The sequence below is a fragment of the Colias croceus genome, chromosome 28, assembly GCF_905220415.1.
Source record: "Colias croceus chromosome 28, ilColCroc2.1".
NCBI lineage: Eukaryota > Metazoa > Arthropoda > Insecta > Lepidoptera > Pieridae > Colias > Colias croceus.
Genome location: NC_059564.1, coordinates 1,444,938 through 1,463,424, shown reverse-complemented (window position 1 = coordinate 1,463,424; position 18,487 = coordinate 1,444,938). Strand labels below are relative to the sequence as shown.

The 18,487-nt window shown below is 31.5% G+C and overlaps 1 protein-coding gene and 1 long non-coding RNA gene across 5 annotated transcripts in view; one reads left to right on the top strand and one right to left on the bottom strand.

Moving 5' to 3' along the window:
* The window catches only part of LOC123703926 (probable nuclear hormone receptor HR3), an 86,580-nt gene that overhangs the window by 4,827 nt on the left and 63,266 nt on the right, over nt 1–18,487 (top strand). Inside the window, exon 2 of one of the 4 annotated variants that reach the window (XM_045652117.1) lies at nt 314–478. The exons of 1 other annotated variant lie outside the window; for it this stretch is intronic. In XM_045652117.1, coding sequence (XP_045508073.1) covers nt 391–478 — 88 coding nt within the window. In that variant the 5' untranslated portion in view covers nt 314–390. Of the gene's footprint in view, nt 1–294; nt 494–18,487 lie in introns of those variants that run through there. 2 more of the 4 variants (XM_045652114.1, XM_045652115.1) reach the window with 2 other exon arrangements.
* Nucleotides 1–18,487, bottom strand: part of LOC123703927 — a 31,231-nt gene that overhangs the window by 10,805 nt on the left and 1,939 nt on the right. The window lies entirely within an intron of this gene.

Sequence of the window (18,487 nt, the reverse complement as noted above, 5' to 3'; positions counted from 1 at the left end):
ATTTATACTCGATATATTATATAATCACAGAATTAATAGTTAATTATTCACTATAGTTACCCACGTTATCTTCCCAAAGAACCTTAAAACGAAATTTTAGACTGATCTTTAAATCCGAATAATCGTAGTAAATTAATTAAACAAATTATAGTATTTACATTAGTTGAGAATTTGAGAAAGTTTATATAGATATGTATTTATTAATATAGTGATTAACGCAATAATATAACTCCGGGGATCAGCGCGTAGCCTTAATTTTCGTTTTTATATGTACGGCGGACGAACAGTTTTGAGCCGTGAATTTATATTGCAGTGTATAAAAATGGATGAGCGGTTCCGTTGATTGTGTTATGGATATATTGTGAACGTGTAAGGTCCACGTGGACCGCAATGTTGAACATGTTTGATATGTGGAACTCGGTTAGCACGAAGTTGGAGCAGAGCAATGTCCAACAGAGCCAACAACCGCACACTTCAGGTGGGAGCATTAAAGGTAATTTCTGATTAAATATCAAAGGAATATCCAATGACTCTATATTCGATGCAAAAGACTTGCTAATACAATGAGCCAATGACTAAACGTGTAACTGACGATGACGATTCGAATTTTAAATTTGTTAAAAAGAGTATTAAAAATGGAATTAAAAATAATTTCATAAAGACGTGACACACCCGACGAAACGGTTCCAAAAAACTTAACTCTACAAACGCTTCTTTTTAAATGACAATTCGAATTAGTTATTCTTTCAAAATTGTAAAATGCATATAAATCAAAAATAAATGTTCCATATTTAAAACGAAACGCGTTCCGACTAAACGACGCCCGGAATTCCATTTTCAAATCTCATGACTTATTCCCGAATCCGACGCTGACTGAGAGAATTCATCCATTTTTAAATTCGCTTCGACTTTCTGTCAAAAGGAATTGTTTTAAAGAGTACGCCATTACTGTAGTTATTATAGACGCTTTATTCAAGTATCTAAGAAGAGATTTCACTCTTTATCTATCCAATTCAAAAAAGGAGGAGGTTCTCAATATTACTGTTTTTTTTTTTTTTCAAATCTAGTTGAACCTATTTTAAATTTTTATGATTATTTGAAAGCTCCTAAACATCTGTTTTTTTTTAAATTAAATACTAAAAATCCTCCTCAAGAACCACTCTATCTATTAAAAAATCTAATCAAAATCCGTTGCGTATAGTTTTAAAGAATTATGTATACATATGGACAGAGAGCAAGCGACTTTATGTATTTATGTCCCTTAGGCATGGGCGTTTACATCAGTTTTACATTCAGAAAAAAGTAAGACTATTTAAAAGTATTACGTCCAGCCTATTTTAACAATATTTAGTAATTTAAATTGATAAGGAAAGGGGGTTCGATTCATGAACAGAGAAATTGTAGAGACGATAATACGATATTATCATTATTATTTATTACCTGTTTTCAATTTTAAATAAGGAACCCCTCTGAAGATTCATAAAAGGAGCTTATTTTTTAAATATTTAAATGGTCATTTATTTTATTAAAGAAAAGATTTACGGAGATATGGACAGACAAACTGTAGAGACGATATAATGTAACAATTAAAATATCTTTAAAATTTTAAATACAGAACCTGTAATGTGTTACACAAGAAAGAATTTCCTAGCTTCATCTTAACATGAGATATTGATACAGTTGCATGAAAACATCCAATCAAATTACATAAGATTGATAAAACATCGCGTGGGCGGAACATAAAAATATAAAAATCTCATCTAGAAAGTTCCTTCCTTTCCGGTATATTAATACGTACATAATTGTTTCTTATTTTATTACGCAAGCAAAGAAAGTTGCCAATTAAAATTCGGTAACCAATTTCATCTCTCACACTTATGCAATACTGGCGACTACAACATTATATTAAATATTAAATATTTGAATTTAGAACTTTCGAGTTTTTTTTTGTTCACTTTTATTACTGGCCGTTTTTTTTGTATTTAAATAAAGAACATTTAAAAAAGTATTATACTGGCTGGAAATGTTTATTATTTAATATTTGAATAAAGTACATTTTGAATTGACGTTTTAAATGGTTACTGGTTGAAAATAAAATAGACCTCTATGCTTTAACTCGATATGACAGTATATGATTTTATTACTGTTGCAAATAATTTAGATAAATAAATGCATAGTAATATAATATCTGAACAACATTTTCATAAGTACACTTGCCTGTATGAAAAAATCCACATTTTACCAGAAGGTTTTACTAAAGTACATTATAAAAACGTTTTGATTCAATTAAACCAAAAAATAACTATGTGCTAGTGCAAAAAAGGCTAAAAGATTTTTTCTAAATAAAACATTACAGTACTGTAATCGTATTAACGTAAAGGAATTATCTGTTATTTACCGGTCGACGACATGTCCGCCATATTGTAACTCATTTAAATATTCAAACTAGTATTCTATTTTCAAATAATATTCTATTTTTAAAAAGGGAAAAAGTAATTTAAATCGTACACTGTCTCCAAAAGAGTAAAATAAAAATATTATATACTTCTTATTCGTTCTCTTGATTTCTTTTAATAATAAACTTTCTATCACGCTTCATTTGCGTCTATAAACTTTAAAAGGACATTCATTCATTTGTACTTAAATTTACAATTATATAAAACCTTTCTCGGTAGGACTCGTTAAGGCCGTGTACGCGGTCCGTGCGCTGTTTGGCTCAAATATGTGATTTTTCAAACCAGATTGTCCATCAACCACTTATCTTACAAACATATGAATTACTAATAATTTTAGGGAATTTTATTGTCTATATAGTTAGTTAAGAGTTTTTTTCAATTAATACAGTATTTGTGAATACCATCAAGATAACTGAGCCGATGATTAGTTGATTTCACTTTTAGTGTCAATTTCGAAGCTAAAAATATCTGAAATTGCTGACAGATCTAACACACATTTTTTTTAACTAACTGCAAAAATCCTTATTAAAATAGTTAGTTAAAAGATTTTTTTAATTTGGACTCCTAACTTACGAAATTAAAATCCGAACAATGTGAATTTTTTTAGAAATTATACTCGACAAAATGATTATTTTCACCAAGATATTTGACTTAGTTGAATATAATTTATACATATTGCAATAAAAGAACGTATTACTTATAAGATAAAATTTAAAAAATCAACTAAGGTACCTCTATTATTTTTCTACAATTTTTTTTAAAGTACTATAAAACACTGCGCGCGACCCGATTAAAATCAGTCGGCAGCGAGCCTTCCCAGAGAGAGGACATGTTGCTCGGCGCTCTCCTGTGGACCTATGCTGTTCATAGTAAAAGGATAGCGCAAGCCGCGATCTATCGTAATAGATCGCGGAGATTTTGACTTGCGTTAAATTGAATAAGCGCTCTTAAGATAAGAATACTTTTACGAAAATAATTGACATTTTTACAAACTTTCACACACTATCCGAATAAAATAAAGGACAGTGAATGCCATTTAACTTTTAAGAAAGCAAACGCGCCAATCTGGTTTTTTAAACACGTTCCATTGCGTAACGTTATTGCTAGTTATAATATCTGTGGTTATATAGAACGTTACAACCAGTTACAACTATTTATTATCTGTTACAATATATGCATCTGTGCAATACTTCATCTATTCGTGCTTGCGGTTTTTTTGAATTTCGAACTGCGATAGAAACTATTGACCTCCGCGGTGTTCTCGATTCGAATTTGTCGTTGAATGACATAAGGCGCGAAAATATTTTTAATCGATGAATTCTGACACCAAACTTGGCTGTATGTATTTTCTGATAAAAAATACAATTTGAGCCTTGATAATCTATAATATATACTTATTCTAGTTGTGCCCCGCGGTTTTACCCGCATCGCTCTGCTCCTGTTGGTCTTTAGCGTGATGATATATAGCCTTCCTCGATAAATGCGCTATCTAACACCGAACGATTTGAAAAAATATATCAGTGTTAGATAGCCCACTTATTGAGGAAGTAATTCTTTGGCATATTATGATAATATATACGTACGGTTACTTACATATTTTGTAAAATTAAATTGTAATACTGAAATGATTTAAAAGAGCAACTATGGAGTTTCTTGCCGATTCTTCTCCATAGATACTGCTTTCCGAATCGGTGGTAAATGATAAAAATATGTATTGACGTTTCAAAAGTGCTTCTCGAAGAAGTCTAATTGAATAAATAAATGTTTGAGTTTGAGTTTGAGTTTTGAAGGATATAGGCTTTATATCATCTCGCTAAGATCAATAGAAGCGGAGCAATGCGTGTAAAACCGCGAGGCACCGCTAGTTTGGAATAGAGTTTCAGAATACTTGTCTTGTAGTATTTTTGTAAGCAAATAGCACATTTATTGCAAAATCGCTATAAATAATGTAATCAACAGAATTATCGCTAAATTGCAATACGTATCGAGTTTCTAACTTGTTCATAAACAAATTGCGAATGATATAATAGTGTAATCAAAATTATTAGTTTAAAATAAAGAAAAAAATGTTATTGGTAATGTTTTATGTTTGTTTTAACATTTGTTAACGTTTTAACAATATTAATACGCTTTTATGATTTCAATCAAAAAGCTTATGGGGTTCGTTATCAATACAAAGTATAAAACAAAGTTGCTTTCTCTGTCCCTTTGTATGTTTAAATCTTTAAAATTACGCAACAGATTTTGATGCGTTTTTTTTAATAGATAGAGTGATTCAAGAGGAAGGTTTTAGTAATTTATTAGGTTTTAGACAAAGCGGGAGAAGCCGCGGGCGATAAGCTAGTTTTCCCATAATTCAAGAAACTGACTCATTTGTACGGAGTAACAAAGAATCATTCAAATATCCACTTTCGATTGTTATCTAATCTAGCCTACATCGAATTCTAGGCTATACCTAACTCAGAGATAGTACTTTCCAAAAAAAATTTTTTTCGATAAAATAACTACGAAAACCAAACGTAAACGCTAAAATAGAGACGACTATTTTCAGAAAATAATTAATTTTTACTTCTAGGATAAACTGAGATTAAGGGCTGATTTTTCCTTGGTTAATACTTATCCAACTACCATTTCAAAAATGTACTTAGGTATTCTTTGGCCGTATTTGACAGTTTACGGGTGTCATTTTAATATTCTCGTGTTCCTAATACTTTATTGGCCGGAGAAGTTTTAACTATGGATTGAAAAATCGGCCCTAAATAAAATAAAATATCCTAGGTAGGTATGTATCCGATAGTGTAGAAAAAATAATAGACAAACCAACAAAAGGGACAGTTAAATTTCTAAGCCAACATGCGCTAGCTAACAATAATTAGAAGTACTAGGAACGCATGTTCTTAGAAGAGCTCTAACCTAAATTGAGATAGTTACGACGCGAACATTTACATACAAATGTAATAATATATACTCAATACTATTGTAGAATATGTTTATGTGTTTAGAAGATTAGAAGAATAATTTTTGTCCAGTTTAGTTTGACCTACCGGATGTATTGCAGCCTGTACTAAAGAGAGATCAAGCAGTACCTACTAAAACAGTAATATATCGAAATCAGCCATTTTAAGACGAAGCTATGAAAACTGCATCATGTCTCGTAGTTTTTGTTTTAGTATTTAATAAATTTACGTCAATGGCGAGTTATCCTTTTAATTGATCGCAAATTATCTACAAGTTAATTATTATCATTATTTTGAAACAATTTAGCGCAAATTTGTCAATCAATTACTTTAATAAAGTGTCAAGGTAAAATAGTTTTTAATGTAGAAGTGATATTTCAAACTACAAAACAGCTGACTAAAATTAATTAAATTATTAATAAAATTAATTAATAAAATTATTTTAAAGATTAAAAAAAAAATAAGATCCTTTTTATTACGATGGTTTTTTATTAAGTTCTAAAATTTTAAATACATAATATCTAAATTCTAAGCACTCTGACAATTAATTAACTAATTAGTATTAATTAGCGAACAGGCTCATAAAGAAAAACTACCAGGCACCCATAACCATACAGGAGTTAACCCAAAAGCGCTCACTCCCACACGTCAAAAGTCTATATGCCATAAGTACCAGGCTACTAGGATAGCATAAACATGTGACAGGTCGTTCTAAACCAAACGCAAGAAAAAGTTGCCTGGCCAAGACCCATATAGCCGGTACTTCGATGCGCGCTCGCCACGTCTTGCTACTTAGCAACCTTCATAGTTTGTTGACATCTGTCTTGACGCCATTTTAGATATTTTTAAGGCCGTCTTCTTTATTTAGACATAAATTACCGTACGGGAGGACGTTTCTGTGTTTGTTAGATATTTTGAGATAAGATCAAAACGGTTTATACAATTATTTGATGCCATAAGGTTGTCATGAATACTGAATATAAATCATGTAATATGTAGTACTATATTTTAGTACATGTCAGTTTTTCCTTAATTATAAATTTGAGCATATAACAGAACATACACTAAACAGCAAAGAAGTTAAACATAATCAACATTTTATGCAATTTATATGTCGTAAAAGTTAGCTCAGAACTATTTCTATTTGTGCAAATGAATAATCATTGTTTCACTAAATAATAACATGAAATTTTTGTAAATGCTATGCAATCACAATGCATACAAGCCAATATAAAATTAAATATCAGGCATAAACAATTTCTAACGAATCATCAGCTCAAACAACATTGTAGTACTCTCGCAGCACACAAATTATCAGTTATCACAGTATAAAACATAACATTTAGCAAGTACACAGCCTTCTAAATAAAATCTAAAAGTATCAAATCAATTCAATCGCACTTCACACATGTGCATGCGTGAAACATGCGCTACAGTATGATATGATAATATTCGTAGGTATGTGTGCGTGTGCCGTGTTCAATACTTACCGTTCTATTTTCAAATTTTAGATAACGGTCATTTAATACTGGCTGAAATTTTTTTTTAGAACACAATTGATTCTAAATTTAAATTTTTAAAATTTGAGAGAACATAAATAACTTTTTCTACAATTAAATTAGCTGGATAGTTCTGAAGGAAAATTATATTATGTTACAATAATTATTACCAGACAAACATAAATAAACTTTATTACAACAATTACAAATCGTACACCTTGTTTCTAATTATCATTTTCTATTACTTACAACCCATTACATTATAAATAAGGAAAAATGAATTATTATCATACTTTTCACTCAACATAAAAAAAAGTTCACATTCAAATCAGAAGTTCGAAAAATTCTAATTTTTCTACATCTAGCTAACCACATATTAGAGCTAGTCACTCTAGCCAGTAACTGAACCGTTCAAGTCCACTAAACGCATAATATATTCGTGCCAACTCACGTGTGACGTCACTTTGTCTAAGGGCTACTGGTTTTCGAGAAACTACTAAAGGGCTTTTTGAAGTGATACTTCTTAAGGCGCTTCTTAATCTTATAGAGAGTAAAATTTCAAGGTCGCGTCATGGCAATACCATCACGTCATGGAGGAAGGCGACGATTTTAGTATCTTTAAAACTTACCAAAGAAGTTTCACTTCCGACACGTGTGCACACACTCATTAAAAACCTTTTATTATATTTATATTTATTTTTTGTGAAAAGTCTTGTCTGTTCGTTGCTTAATAATGGAGAAAATTACAGAGAAAAGAAATGAATTTCAGTTGTCACCTAGTTAAAATATGGTAATGAAAAATACTTTAAAAGCAGAGGATCGTTCTTTATGGAAATCTGTTGTGATTTATGAATAAAAATATTAACGTCTAGCGGCCATTTGCAAAAATATTCATGCTGTATGACTTCAAGTTTTCGGATCGTAATTTTAACTAGTTCTGCCCTGTGGTTTTACCCGTAGGTATTGCTCCGCTCCTAGCCTCTCCGCTCCAGCGTGATGATATATAGCCTATAGCCTTCCTCGATAAATGGGCTACCTAACACTGAACATATTTTTCAAATCCGATACGTAGTTCCGGAAATTTGCGCGTTCAAGCAAACGAAGAAATTCTTCAGTTTTATAATGGTCTTATAACATACTATTTGGAGCCCATGGCTTCATTCAAATGCTAGCCTATGTGCAGATCCAGGATTCTACCTATATACCTATCAAATGTCGTACAGAATCGATCAGCTGATTTTGCGTGAAACAATTCATACATTCTTACAAGTTTCGCAATAATATTAGTTAATTATCTATATAAGTATTTATTTAAAATTATATAATATGTATGTATATCAGCCATCTGGTTTCCATGCCGTGTGTGAAAATTGTCCTTAAATATTTATTTATTTATTATTTATTAGTAAAAGTAGGCTCGGAAGTCACCAACTCATTTGAAGTAATCACTGGTCTTAAGCAAGGAGATGCGCTGTCACCCATGCTGTTCAATTTAGCACTTGAACACGTTATCAGACACATTATTACACTCGATGGTGGAGTGCAATTGAATGGTCAGCATAAGGTGATAGGGTACGCCGACGATCTTGCGTTACTAGGAGGTAGAAAAGAAGAGATTGTGTGTGCCGCATTGACTCTGGAAAGAGAAGCAAATAAAGTAGGCTTACGTATCAATCACGGCAAAAGCGAATATATGCATATGCGCCGATACAAAAATAACAGAATACCCAGGATCGATCTTGTAATAGGAGCCACTACTTATAAAGGTGTGGACAAATTTAAATACTTGGGATGCACTGTGACCGATACGTACACTAGGGAAGAAGAAATCGAAATAAGGATACAAAATACCCTCCGTTGCAGTGCAGCCTTGCACAAAGTACTGGTGTCGAAAATCCTCAGCAGGCGTACTAAAATCCTTATCTATAAAACTATACTAAGACCTATCTTAATGTACGGCTGCGAGACTTGGACACTGACACAAAAAGAAGAAGACAAGCTCCTAGTTACTGAAAGAAAGATCCTAAGAAAGATATTTGGGCCAGTGTTGACAGAAGAAGGGGTTTGGAGGAGGAGGAAAAACTTAGAACTTCAAGATCTAATGGCCGAGCCAAACATCATTGGTGAGATTAAAGCCCAAAGACTCCGATGGCTCGGCCATGTGGAAAGAATGGGGGAAGATCGAGCAGCGAAACGAGCGTACCTGGGACAGCCATCTGGACGCCGTCCTGTTGGACGTCCCAGGTACCGCTGGAAAGATGAAATCGCCAAGGACCTGCGCACCCTCCAGATTGAAAACTGGCAAGAGATGGCGCAGGATAGAGTCAAATGGAGGCTCTTATTGTCGGAGGCCAAGACTCACTTTGGGTCCCTGCGCCACTCTAGTAAGTAAGTAAGTATTATTTATTAGTAGGATATAGGATAGGATACACGCGCGATCACACGTCTTTACTTACTTGTCACTAAATTATATGTTTTAGCGTTTTTTTTTTACAAAAACTGTTATAAGAACAAATGCCATAATTTGCCAGCCTATTTCCGTTGAATTGTGATTAAATATAAGTGAAACTCGACCTTCCGAGATGTCGAAACAGCGACCATTTTGTCGCAACTCTTTTTTATACAATTGATAGGCGAAACCGGGTTATAAGCCTGTCCTTCACTTGACAATAGTTTCTTAATTTACAAACGGACATAATACTTTATATTTTGAAATTGTATATTAAAAGGAACCCAAAACTTCCGATATAAATCACTAAATATAAAAAGTCGCTTCCCTCTGTCTGTCTCTATGTATGCTTAAAACTGCGCAACGGATTTTCATGCTTTTTATAGATGGAGTGGTTCTCGAAGGAGGTTTAAGTATATTTAATTTGTTTAGTTAGAGACGAAACGAACGAAGCCACGGGTGGAAGGCTAGTTGACTAATAAACAAATAAATAAACTTGTATAGATTTGACAGAAATAAAAATTCTTATGTACTTAGGTACATGTGAAAATTCTTAAGTGTATGCCGAATAATAAATATTCGATATAACGTTGTAACTAGATAGTAATCGGTGATATAACTTATAAATATTATATTCATACTGACTTACATGTTTTTAAAGTAAAGTAAAACCTTTAAAAAAATACATAAAATGCTCTTGGGCGAAAATTCACACTCCGTAATTGACGAGTCAAAAGGTCACTTCAACTGTGAAGCCGATGGACGCTTATTTCTTATTAATTATTAAAAAATACTTGAAGAAAATATTTTTAATAATATAATTTGTCAAACTGACATTTGAATTTAGATGCACTATAGGTAAACCAGAATCTGATGGCAATTGGGGAAATCAAAATTTTGAGTGTGCAACCCTAGGGAAAATGGACTGACCGATCTTGATACTGCTTATTTTTTATTTTGTCCTCAACATCATTAGTCACATTACATAAGTGAACAATACTGTACCAAATAATGAGATATCCACTTAATATTTTGTAGGTACTACTTACATGTATAATATATATATTACTTTTATCTATGTAATACATATTATTATTTCCACATACCTATATTTGTATATTCATTATCATTAAGCCATGTAAAAACATGGATGTAATGATAATGCAGATCAAAACTAGATAATGCTAATATTTTTTTTATAAAATAAAATAACAATAAAATAAAATAAAACTATGTTTATTTTCGTAAGTATTAACAGATACACAAACAATTATAAAATTGACTTGGACAGCTTGGACTTGACGCATAGCCGAATTGGAAACTCCTGTAATAAGTTTTCATAAAATTATATTGTAATCAAAAAACAATATTATAGTTAGTTACCTACTATATATTTTTAATTTTAAGTATCAAAACGGGTAAGTCCAATTTACCAATAAAATATTCAAAATTGAAAATTGTGATGTGTTTGACCCTTCTTCATCGAATGTTTTTCTATACACATTATAAACAACACCTCTTGCTTGTGATCGCAGCGGCTTTTTCGACATCTTCGAAGATTTTTTAGACAAAATCCTAAAAATTATTCAAGAATTGCAAAGAAGACAAATAATTTGACAATCATTTTGATAGTTGTCAAATAAAATTGCCATATGAAAATCTTTTATTTCTTAAATATAAATATGCCATCAGATTCTGGTAGACCTATACCACTTTAATTTTCCAAACATGACATTTTTAAAAATGTTATCATGTGAATAATATTCCAAATAAGAAAAAAAAATATCCTAATAACTTTCGCTGTATCATTAAAAAAGTTAAAAATTTAAATTTCGAAATTCGCGACAGGATAGCTCTGGCCGTCTCAATTAAAACTATACGACTTTGTCATTAAGTATTAAACCTTACTGCTAGGAGATAAGGTTGCGTTTCAAATATGCGTAGCGACGGCTCGAAGCCAACTCAAAAGTGTGTCACAGAGTTGAACAGCCACCGCAAGGCCGGTCTATCTATGAGTGCGCAAAAGTGCGGATGTGCGACCCTTCTATCGTTTAAATCATAGCTGAATTCCATTTTTGAATTGCTTTTTCCGAATTTCTTTTTAATTTTGGCAACGGTTTTTTTGTTGTACAGCCAAGTTTCGATTGACATGTTCGTTTTGTTTTTTAATGGAGGCAATTTATTAGTATTGTTCGTTTTTAAAAATAAGTAATCTTGCCAGTTGCTACGTGTTTAGACTAAAGATGATAAAAATAACTGCGTTAAAAACAACCGACTTCAAAAACGGAAAAGTAAGAAATAAAAAAGATTTGATATTATTAATTACTACATATTATTTTTATGTGCTATTTACTAAAAAGGTTTGATGTCGGTGCATGGGCTTAATACTAAGTGCTTAGTGTTTGGCACCGACTTCAAACCTATTTAATAAATAGCACATAAAAATAATATGTAGTAATTAATAATATCAAATCTTTTTTATTTCTTACTTTTCCGTTTTTGAAGTCGGTTGTTTTTAACGCAGTTATTTTTATTTAATACTTTTTAGTGTATTTTTCAACACGAATCAAACGAGCCCAAACTCGATAAAGTTGAGTCAATATATCACTGAGTTCCTATGGCCACCTTCCGATTCCATCATCAGATCAGCTCCATGTCATGATAATGTTTCATCGCTATCCAATTTACATTCGTATACAAAATTTCAGCTCAATCGGTTACCGGGAAGTGAATCAAAGTTACTTGCTACATTGAAATTAAGTCATCGAGTACAGACAAAAATGCTCATAAAATAAAAACTACTAGGCCTAGCCGAATAAAATTTTTATGGGACCAATTCGACACCATCCCGCATCGAACAAAAAAAGAATCACGTAAATCGGTTCAGAAACCTCGGAGTAATCGGTGTACATACATAAAAAAAAAAAAAAAAATATACCGGCCGAATTGATAACCTCCTCCTTTTTTTTGAAGTCGGTTAAAAATTGTGTCATTTTCTAGATAAAAAATATTTAATGTTTACTATTAAATAGTATAAATAGCTAAAATATCAAACTATATAAGGATTTTAGGTAGTACTAAGTCCATATTGTACATAGTGATGTATGTACTTGTCAAATGACACATCAGTCAAGTTGCCTAATGTCTAATGAACGCCTTAAATGGTACATTGTTAACGTTCATTGCTTCGATTTGTTGCATCATTAACCGACTTTAAAAGAAAGTAGTTTTGTTTGTATGTTTGTTTTGTTGTGAAAGCTTTGAATTGTTTTAATATTCGATTAAGTACAGTAATCTCATAATATGTGGATTTGGTAATTGGCTTTAAACCATATTATATTCTTTCGAATGTTGTTTATTAACGTAATCGTAGGGTCAACAACTATAACTTTGATCTACTGCTATATTTCATCCGTAACTATTATAAAATCACAGATTGGCTCTCATTACTTTAGCCAAATTCCTTTTTTTTATAAAATAACTAGGTACAGCTCTTCCAAAAACGTTACAAAATCACACTAAAAAATCACTGTTATTTCACAAAAATACCGTTATTAACGTGACAACGAAATCGTTGTCACAGTGCCGATAGTTTTCCCATCAACACACAGCCTTACCTCAAGGCTGTCAATGCACGCGATAGTGACGTCATGCGCGGGAATATTAAGTTGAATAGTTTGAAGAATATGGATTTGGATGATAAGTTCTCTTTATACTATGGTAATACTGCAGTATTCATACTGCTCGTTTCTCTTGAGAAATGTATGTACATATACATATAGATTGTTAGACTGTGGTATTACGTTGCTTGGAAGAGATTTAAGTGAAGATTTGTATGCTATATGAATATCTGTTTGTAGTGTCTTATGAATTTTACTAAATTAATAATGATTGAGAATTGAGATGTAATATAAATAAATTCTTGCTTATGTAACTACTGACGCTGAAAATGTTTAAACTGGCATTGGTATTAAGAATCACAAATTTCAACAGAATATACAATTTTAATTAGGTAGGTACTAGGTAGCTATTAAACAGACTTATAAGTAAAGCGTAAATAAATAAATTAATCAAAATAACTGCTATTCTTTAGAAAAAAGTTCCAGTGAAAAAAAACTATTTTCTGCACATTTACTGCTTATAAAAGGTAAACCATGTCACAAGATATAAAGGACGCACTCATGGTTCTTTGCACTCAATAATCGATCTGCTGGTTAAGCAGAATCAAGCGCGGTTATGATATAGATGGGTAATCGATGTTATGAGCAGAACGTCCCCGTATAAATGGTATTACATCTAATCTGCTCCTATCTGCTAATACTATAACGCTGAAGAGTTTGTTTGTTTGAACGCGCTAATCTCAGGAACTACTTGTCCGATTTGAAAAATTATTTCGGTGTCAGATAGCCCATTCATCGAGGAAGGCTATAGGCTATATCATCTCGCTAAGACCAACAGGAGCGGAGCCACGCGGATGATACCGCGAAGCGCTAGTGTAAGATAATTAATTAATTATCATGGTAAACCCCCTTGGAATTAATATTCACACTCACTTTTCTAAAACAAAAAATCACGTGAATTACCTAATTTGCGTAACAGGAAAATATATCAAAACGTATAAACAAATTTTGCACGAAAAACGTTTTCACAAAAACAACACCTGTATTGGTGTCAATGAACGATAGTATAATGAGGTTATTGTTGTAAAATTTGCTTTTTTATCGGTCATGATGGGAGATAGTCGCGAAATTTTGTTTAGCCTAAATAATATTATTATACTAGACGGTTGGATACAGAGAGATTCTGAATGCTGTTTATTTTATTAAGTAATCAAAAAATATTTTTTGTTGTCATGGCCCTGGTCTTTCCACGTTCAATACACGTTGAAAATGTGTAGGAAAGTAACCATATACTTATCTAATATAAGTTATAATAAAGGTGTATCAAATAATTTTGATCATTTCATAAAAAAAACCGCGCGTTTAGTTGGCCATATCGAGAAACGATTCCTTATCATTGATCTGCTCAAACCACAATATCATGATGTGGCCAATAGACATTCAATCATTTCATGAAATGTTCGGTCATTTCATGAAATGAGCAAATCTACGACATGGCCACGACATATACATCACCAATTTTAAAACAAATAATAAAATTATTATGAGGTATGTGGTATCTAAAGTTAGCTTTTCTGAGAAGCTTTAAATTCAAAATAAACAATATTTTTTACAAATATGTAAAGTTTCTTAAATAGTTTTCCTAACCTAAAAAATTTTAACTTCTAAATAGGTACGTAACATTAGAAAAAAAAAAGAAAAAACCGTAAAACGTGACACAAATAGGCCCGCACTCCGATCTCAACATACCATTACTGTGTAGATAAAGTGAAGGTTAATGATAATGATAAATCAATGGGAGAAATAACTGTTTTAACTGATATTGAAAAAATGAAGATGGTAAATTGTTATTTACACCCAGAGTGATACGCAAAAGTTAGTAAAGCGATTAAATTTATGAATCTATACTACTTAATATTATAAAGAGGAAAGGTTTGTAATTATGTATGAATGTATGGTTTTCACGCATAAAATACTGGACCGATTTTGATGAAATTTGGCACAGACAATTTTTAGACCCTGAGAAAGAACATATACCTTTTAATGCGAAATATGTACCACGGGCGAAGCCGGGGCGGACCGCTAGTGGGATATAAAACAAGAGAGAGAGAAAAATTATTCAAATATAAGGAGAAGTTTTAGAGTACTTTTTAGTTATTTATGTAATGTTATGTAAAGTGTTATCAGATATTTTATCATGATGGGAATCTAAGTCTAATTAGAAATTATACTAACACGTGTATAACTGTGTGTATGTTTTTTGTTTTATGTAACTTATCAAAAATGTGACTAAATGTGACTGTCTCTTTTTTCTTTCTTCGAAATACTATTTTTAACCGACTTCAAAAAAAGGAGGTTATCAATTCGGCCGGTATGTTTTTTTTATGTATGTACACCGATTACTCCGAGGTTTCTGAACCGATTTACGTGATTCTTTTTTTGTTCGATGCGGGATGGTGTCGAATTGGTCCCATAAAAATTTTATTCGGATAGGCCCAGTAGTTTTTATTTTATGAGCATTTTTGTCTGTATTTGTAAATGTTGCAAGTGCGAGTTTGAAGTCGGTTGTTTTTAACGCAGTTATCACTTGTTAGAACCATATTCTTCATGTAACTGTACGAGAAAGCTACTTCAAAATCTTTTCTTCTATTGCGTAAAATTTTCGCGTAGGTATCTATCACAGGTATCTATAGTTCAAGACAAGCTTGTCACACGTGGGCTGATAAAAGCTTAAAAGTGTGGTGTGGGAAGCCTTTATTATCACTATACTTATCGGCTTGAAACTTATACTTTTACGTGTAAATAACGTTTTACTATGTGACTATGAACACGGCTAAAATCTGTCTTCTACATCTATCCTCTTCATATTCTCAACGTGAAAGAAAGTTTGTAGGTAAGTTTGGTTACTGTTTCGCAAGAATAATTATTCGAATCCGCATGAAATTTTGTAGACGTGTAGTTTGTGTGTAGTCTCTACCAAATTTTTATTAGAGATTTGAAGACATATCAGCTTCGGAATTCGATCCGTTGACAAATACTAACAACTTATTTAACTCTGTTTACAGGAGAAACTATTTATTTAAAAAAATGCGTGCGTGTACTAGGTAGTGTACACACGTAAGAAGTAAAACTTCTTTATGACCTTATTTTTCAAAAAATAATTTACTATATATGCAACTTTACAGAAATACTCGTAACGGAAAAATGTCACGCGTAACGAAAAAATGTTACACAAAATTTTTTTCCAACCCCGATAAAGAAGTTTCACTTCAAAAAAATTGCGAAAAAATCACACAAAATCAATCAGCTCCAGACTACCTTAATAGCCGACCTTTAATTTAAGATGTCTTATCATTAATTACGAAAAATCATAATTATTTAAGCAAGATGATTCTCGTGTGTAATTATGCAGGATACTTGTTTGTACTTAGACATTAAAGTCGCCCTTCACCGTATTTCGTATCACGCGATTATTATAATATATACGGACATATATTTGCCTTGAAACTTTGTATTATCGTTATTTTTAATGCTATGAGAATAGGGAATCTTCTTTATAAAAATGAATCACCAAATATGTTGAGCGTAAAACTCGAGAACGGCTCGACCGATTCGGTTAACTTTTCATGTTTATGATAAAGCTTATGCTATAGCGACAGGTTCGAATGGAGAGGAAACACGAAAAGGGGGCAACTCTACAAACTGTTGGGAAGGCTAATTTCCAATACAATTATAAACAATACAAACTAAGTATATAAACAAATTCATAAAATAAATTGAAAAATAAACAAATATTAACCGCTGAAGATTGAATTTGAGAAAAAAATATTTAAAACAATATTTTTTGAAATACAAAATTTTGTCGTTTAAAATTCGTAAAAAAATATTTCTAAATGATCAATAGTATAAAACACAACACAATAAATCAAAATTCACACGGTAATCCGTCAAAAAGTAACAGTGAAAATTAACAGTTCAAAAATCACCGAAATAACTGTTATAACGTTACAAACCGGTACGTTATCTAACGGTGAAAGTGTTTTTTTGACTCACGATTTTCTCCAGCGTTTTGCATACAAGTGACGAAATAGTGAATGTTCTGTATTGTCTATGATTTATATTTATTTGTTATAGAGGCATCCTTGTAAGATTTGTTTATGGTAGGATCAATGTCACCTTTTTGTTTGTGCTAGTACTTTCAATATATATGTAAATACTTATTACTTATTAAGTTATTAGTATTGCAAATACTAATAGGCAAAAATACAGTGTTATCAAATAAAATAAGCGATGAAACCAAGCAAAGAAATTAATTATAATCGACTTCAACATAGGTAATAAAAAACTAAAGACTGTCCAATCTAATAAAAAATTGATTTCAAGAGGCGTTTAAAAAAACATATTTAAACTAAACGATCTCTAAGGTAAATAATAATAATAAATAATGATAATAAATAATCTAAATCTCTAACGTTTTTTAAAGCTCACGTTCGAATTATAGAATGAAACCAACGCAAATTAAGATTTTTTAAAAAACCTGGTCGAAAACAGAAAACAATCGATTACACAAAAATTATTTAAATTTCTAACAAGCCCGTGTCCTTGCCAAACAATAAAATAATAAACAAAATATAACACAATCAAAAGGCACCTGTCGTAGTTTGGACATACTTCCGCGTTTTCTACTTGCGTAAAATAAACCCTTTTATGGAAAACATAATTTTGATTGTATCTCGTTTATTAGTTAATTAATATTCAAATCATACAGCAGGTGATTTACCTAACCATATTCTAAATAGTTTTCCATAAAATTCATCGTTTCATTTAAAAATATAGGTACAAAACTCGAAGCATATTATTTAAAAAAGCATCTCTTATTTAATTTAAAAATACATTATTAAGTCAGTTTTTATTAAAAAAGTTTTTTACTAGGACCGTGCTAGGACTTTATAAGCTTCAATAATCTATGTCATTGTTGCATTTAATATTTTTTTATCTATATTTTAATGAACAGACTTTGTTCTCGAATCTTTCGTAATTTTTGGCGCGCTTATTGTATAGATTTGAAATCATCGCCAATAAAAACCCACGAATTCGAAAGTTGAATTCGTATTTTTTTGCGTGTGTGCGTATTCGGAAATCGGATATGCGCAAAAGAAAGTTTATTGACAATAACATTATCCTGTGTCCGTTTAAAGATTAAAAATAAGTATTAATATAATATTTAAATTCACCACAACAAATACATTTACCGTTAGTTTTATTGCTTTTTATATAAACACATCATATAATCAGTTAACGGTCGATAATTTATTCAAAACAGTTGACAAAAATAGCATGACGTATAATTGGGCCATTATCTCATTGATAAAAACTCTATTCGAAATCGAAAGCGAGACTTCGGAAGTAAAACGAAAGACGCTGTGATAAGAGTGAAATCGAGATGTAAACATTTGACAATATACGTAATTCAGCCGGCCATTTTATGATGAACTCTGCCGCGTAT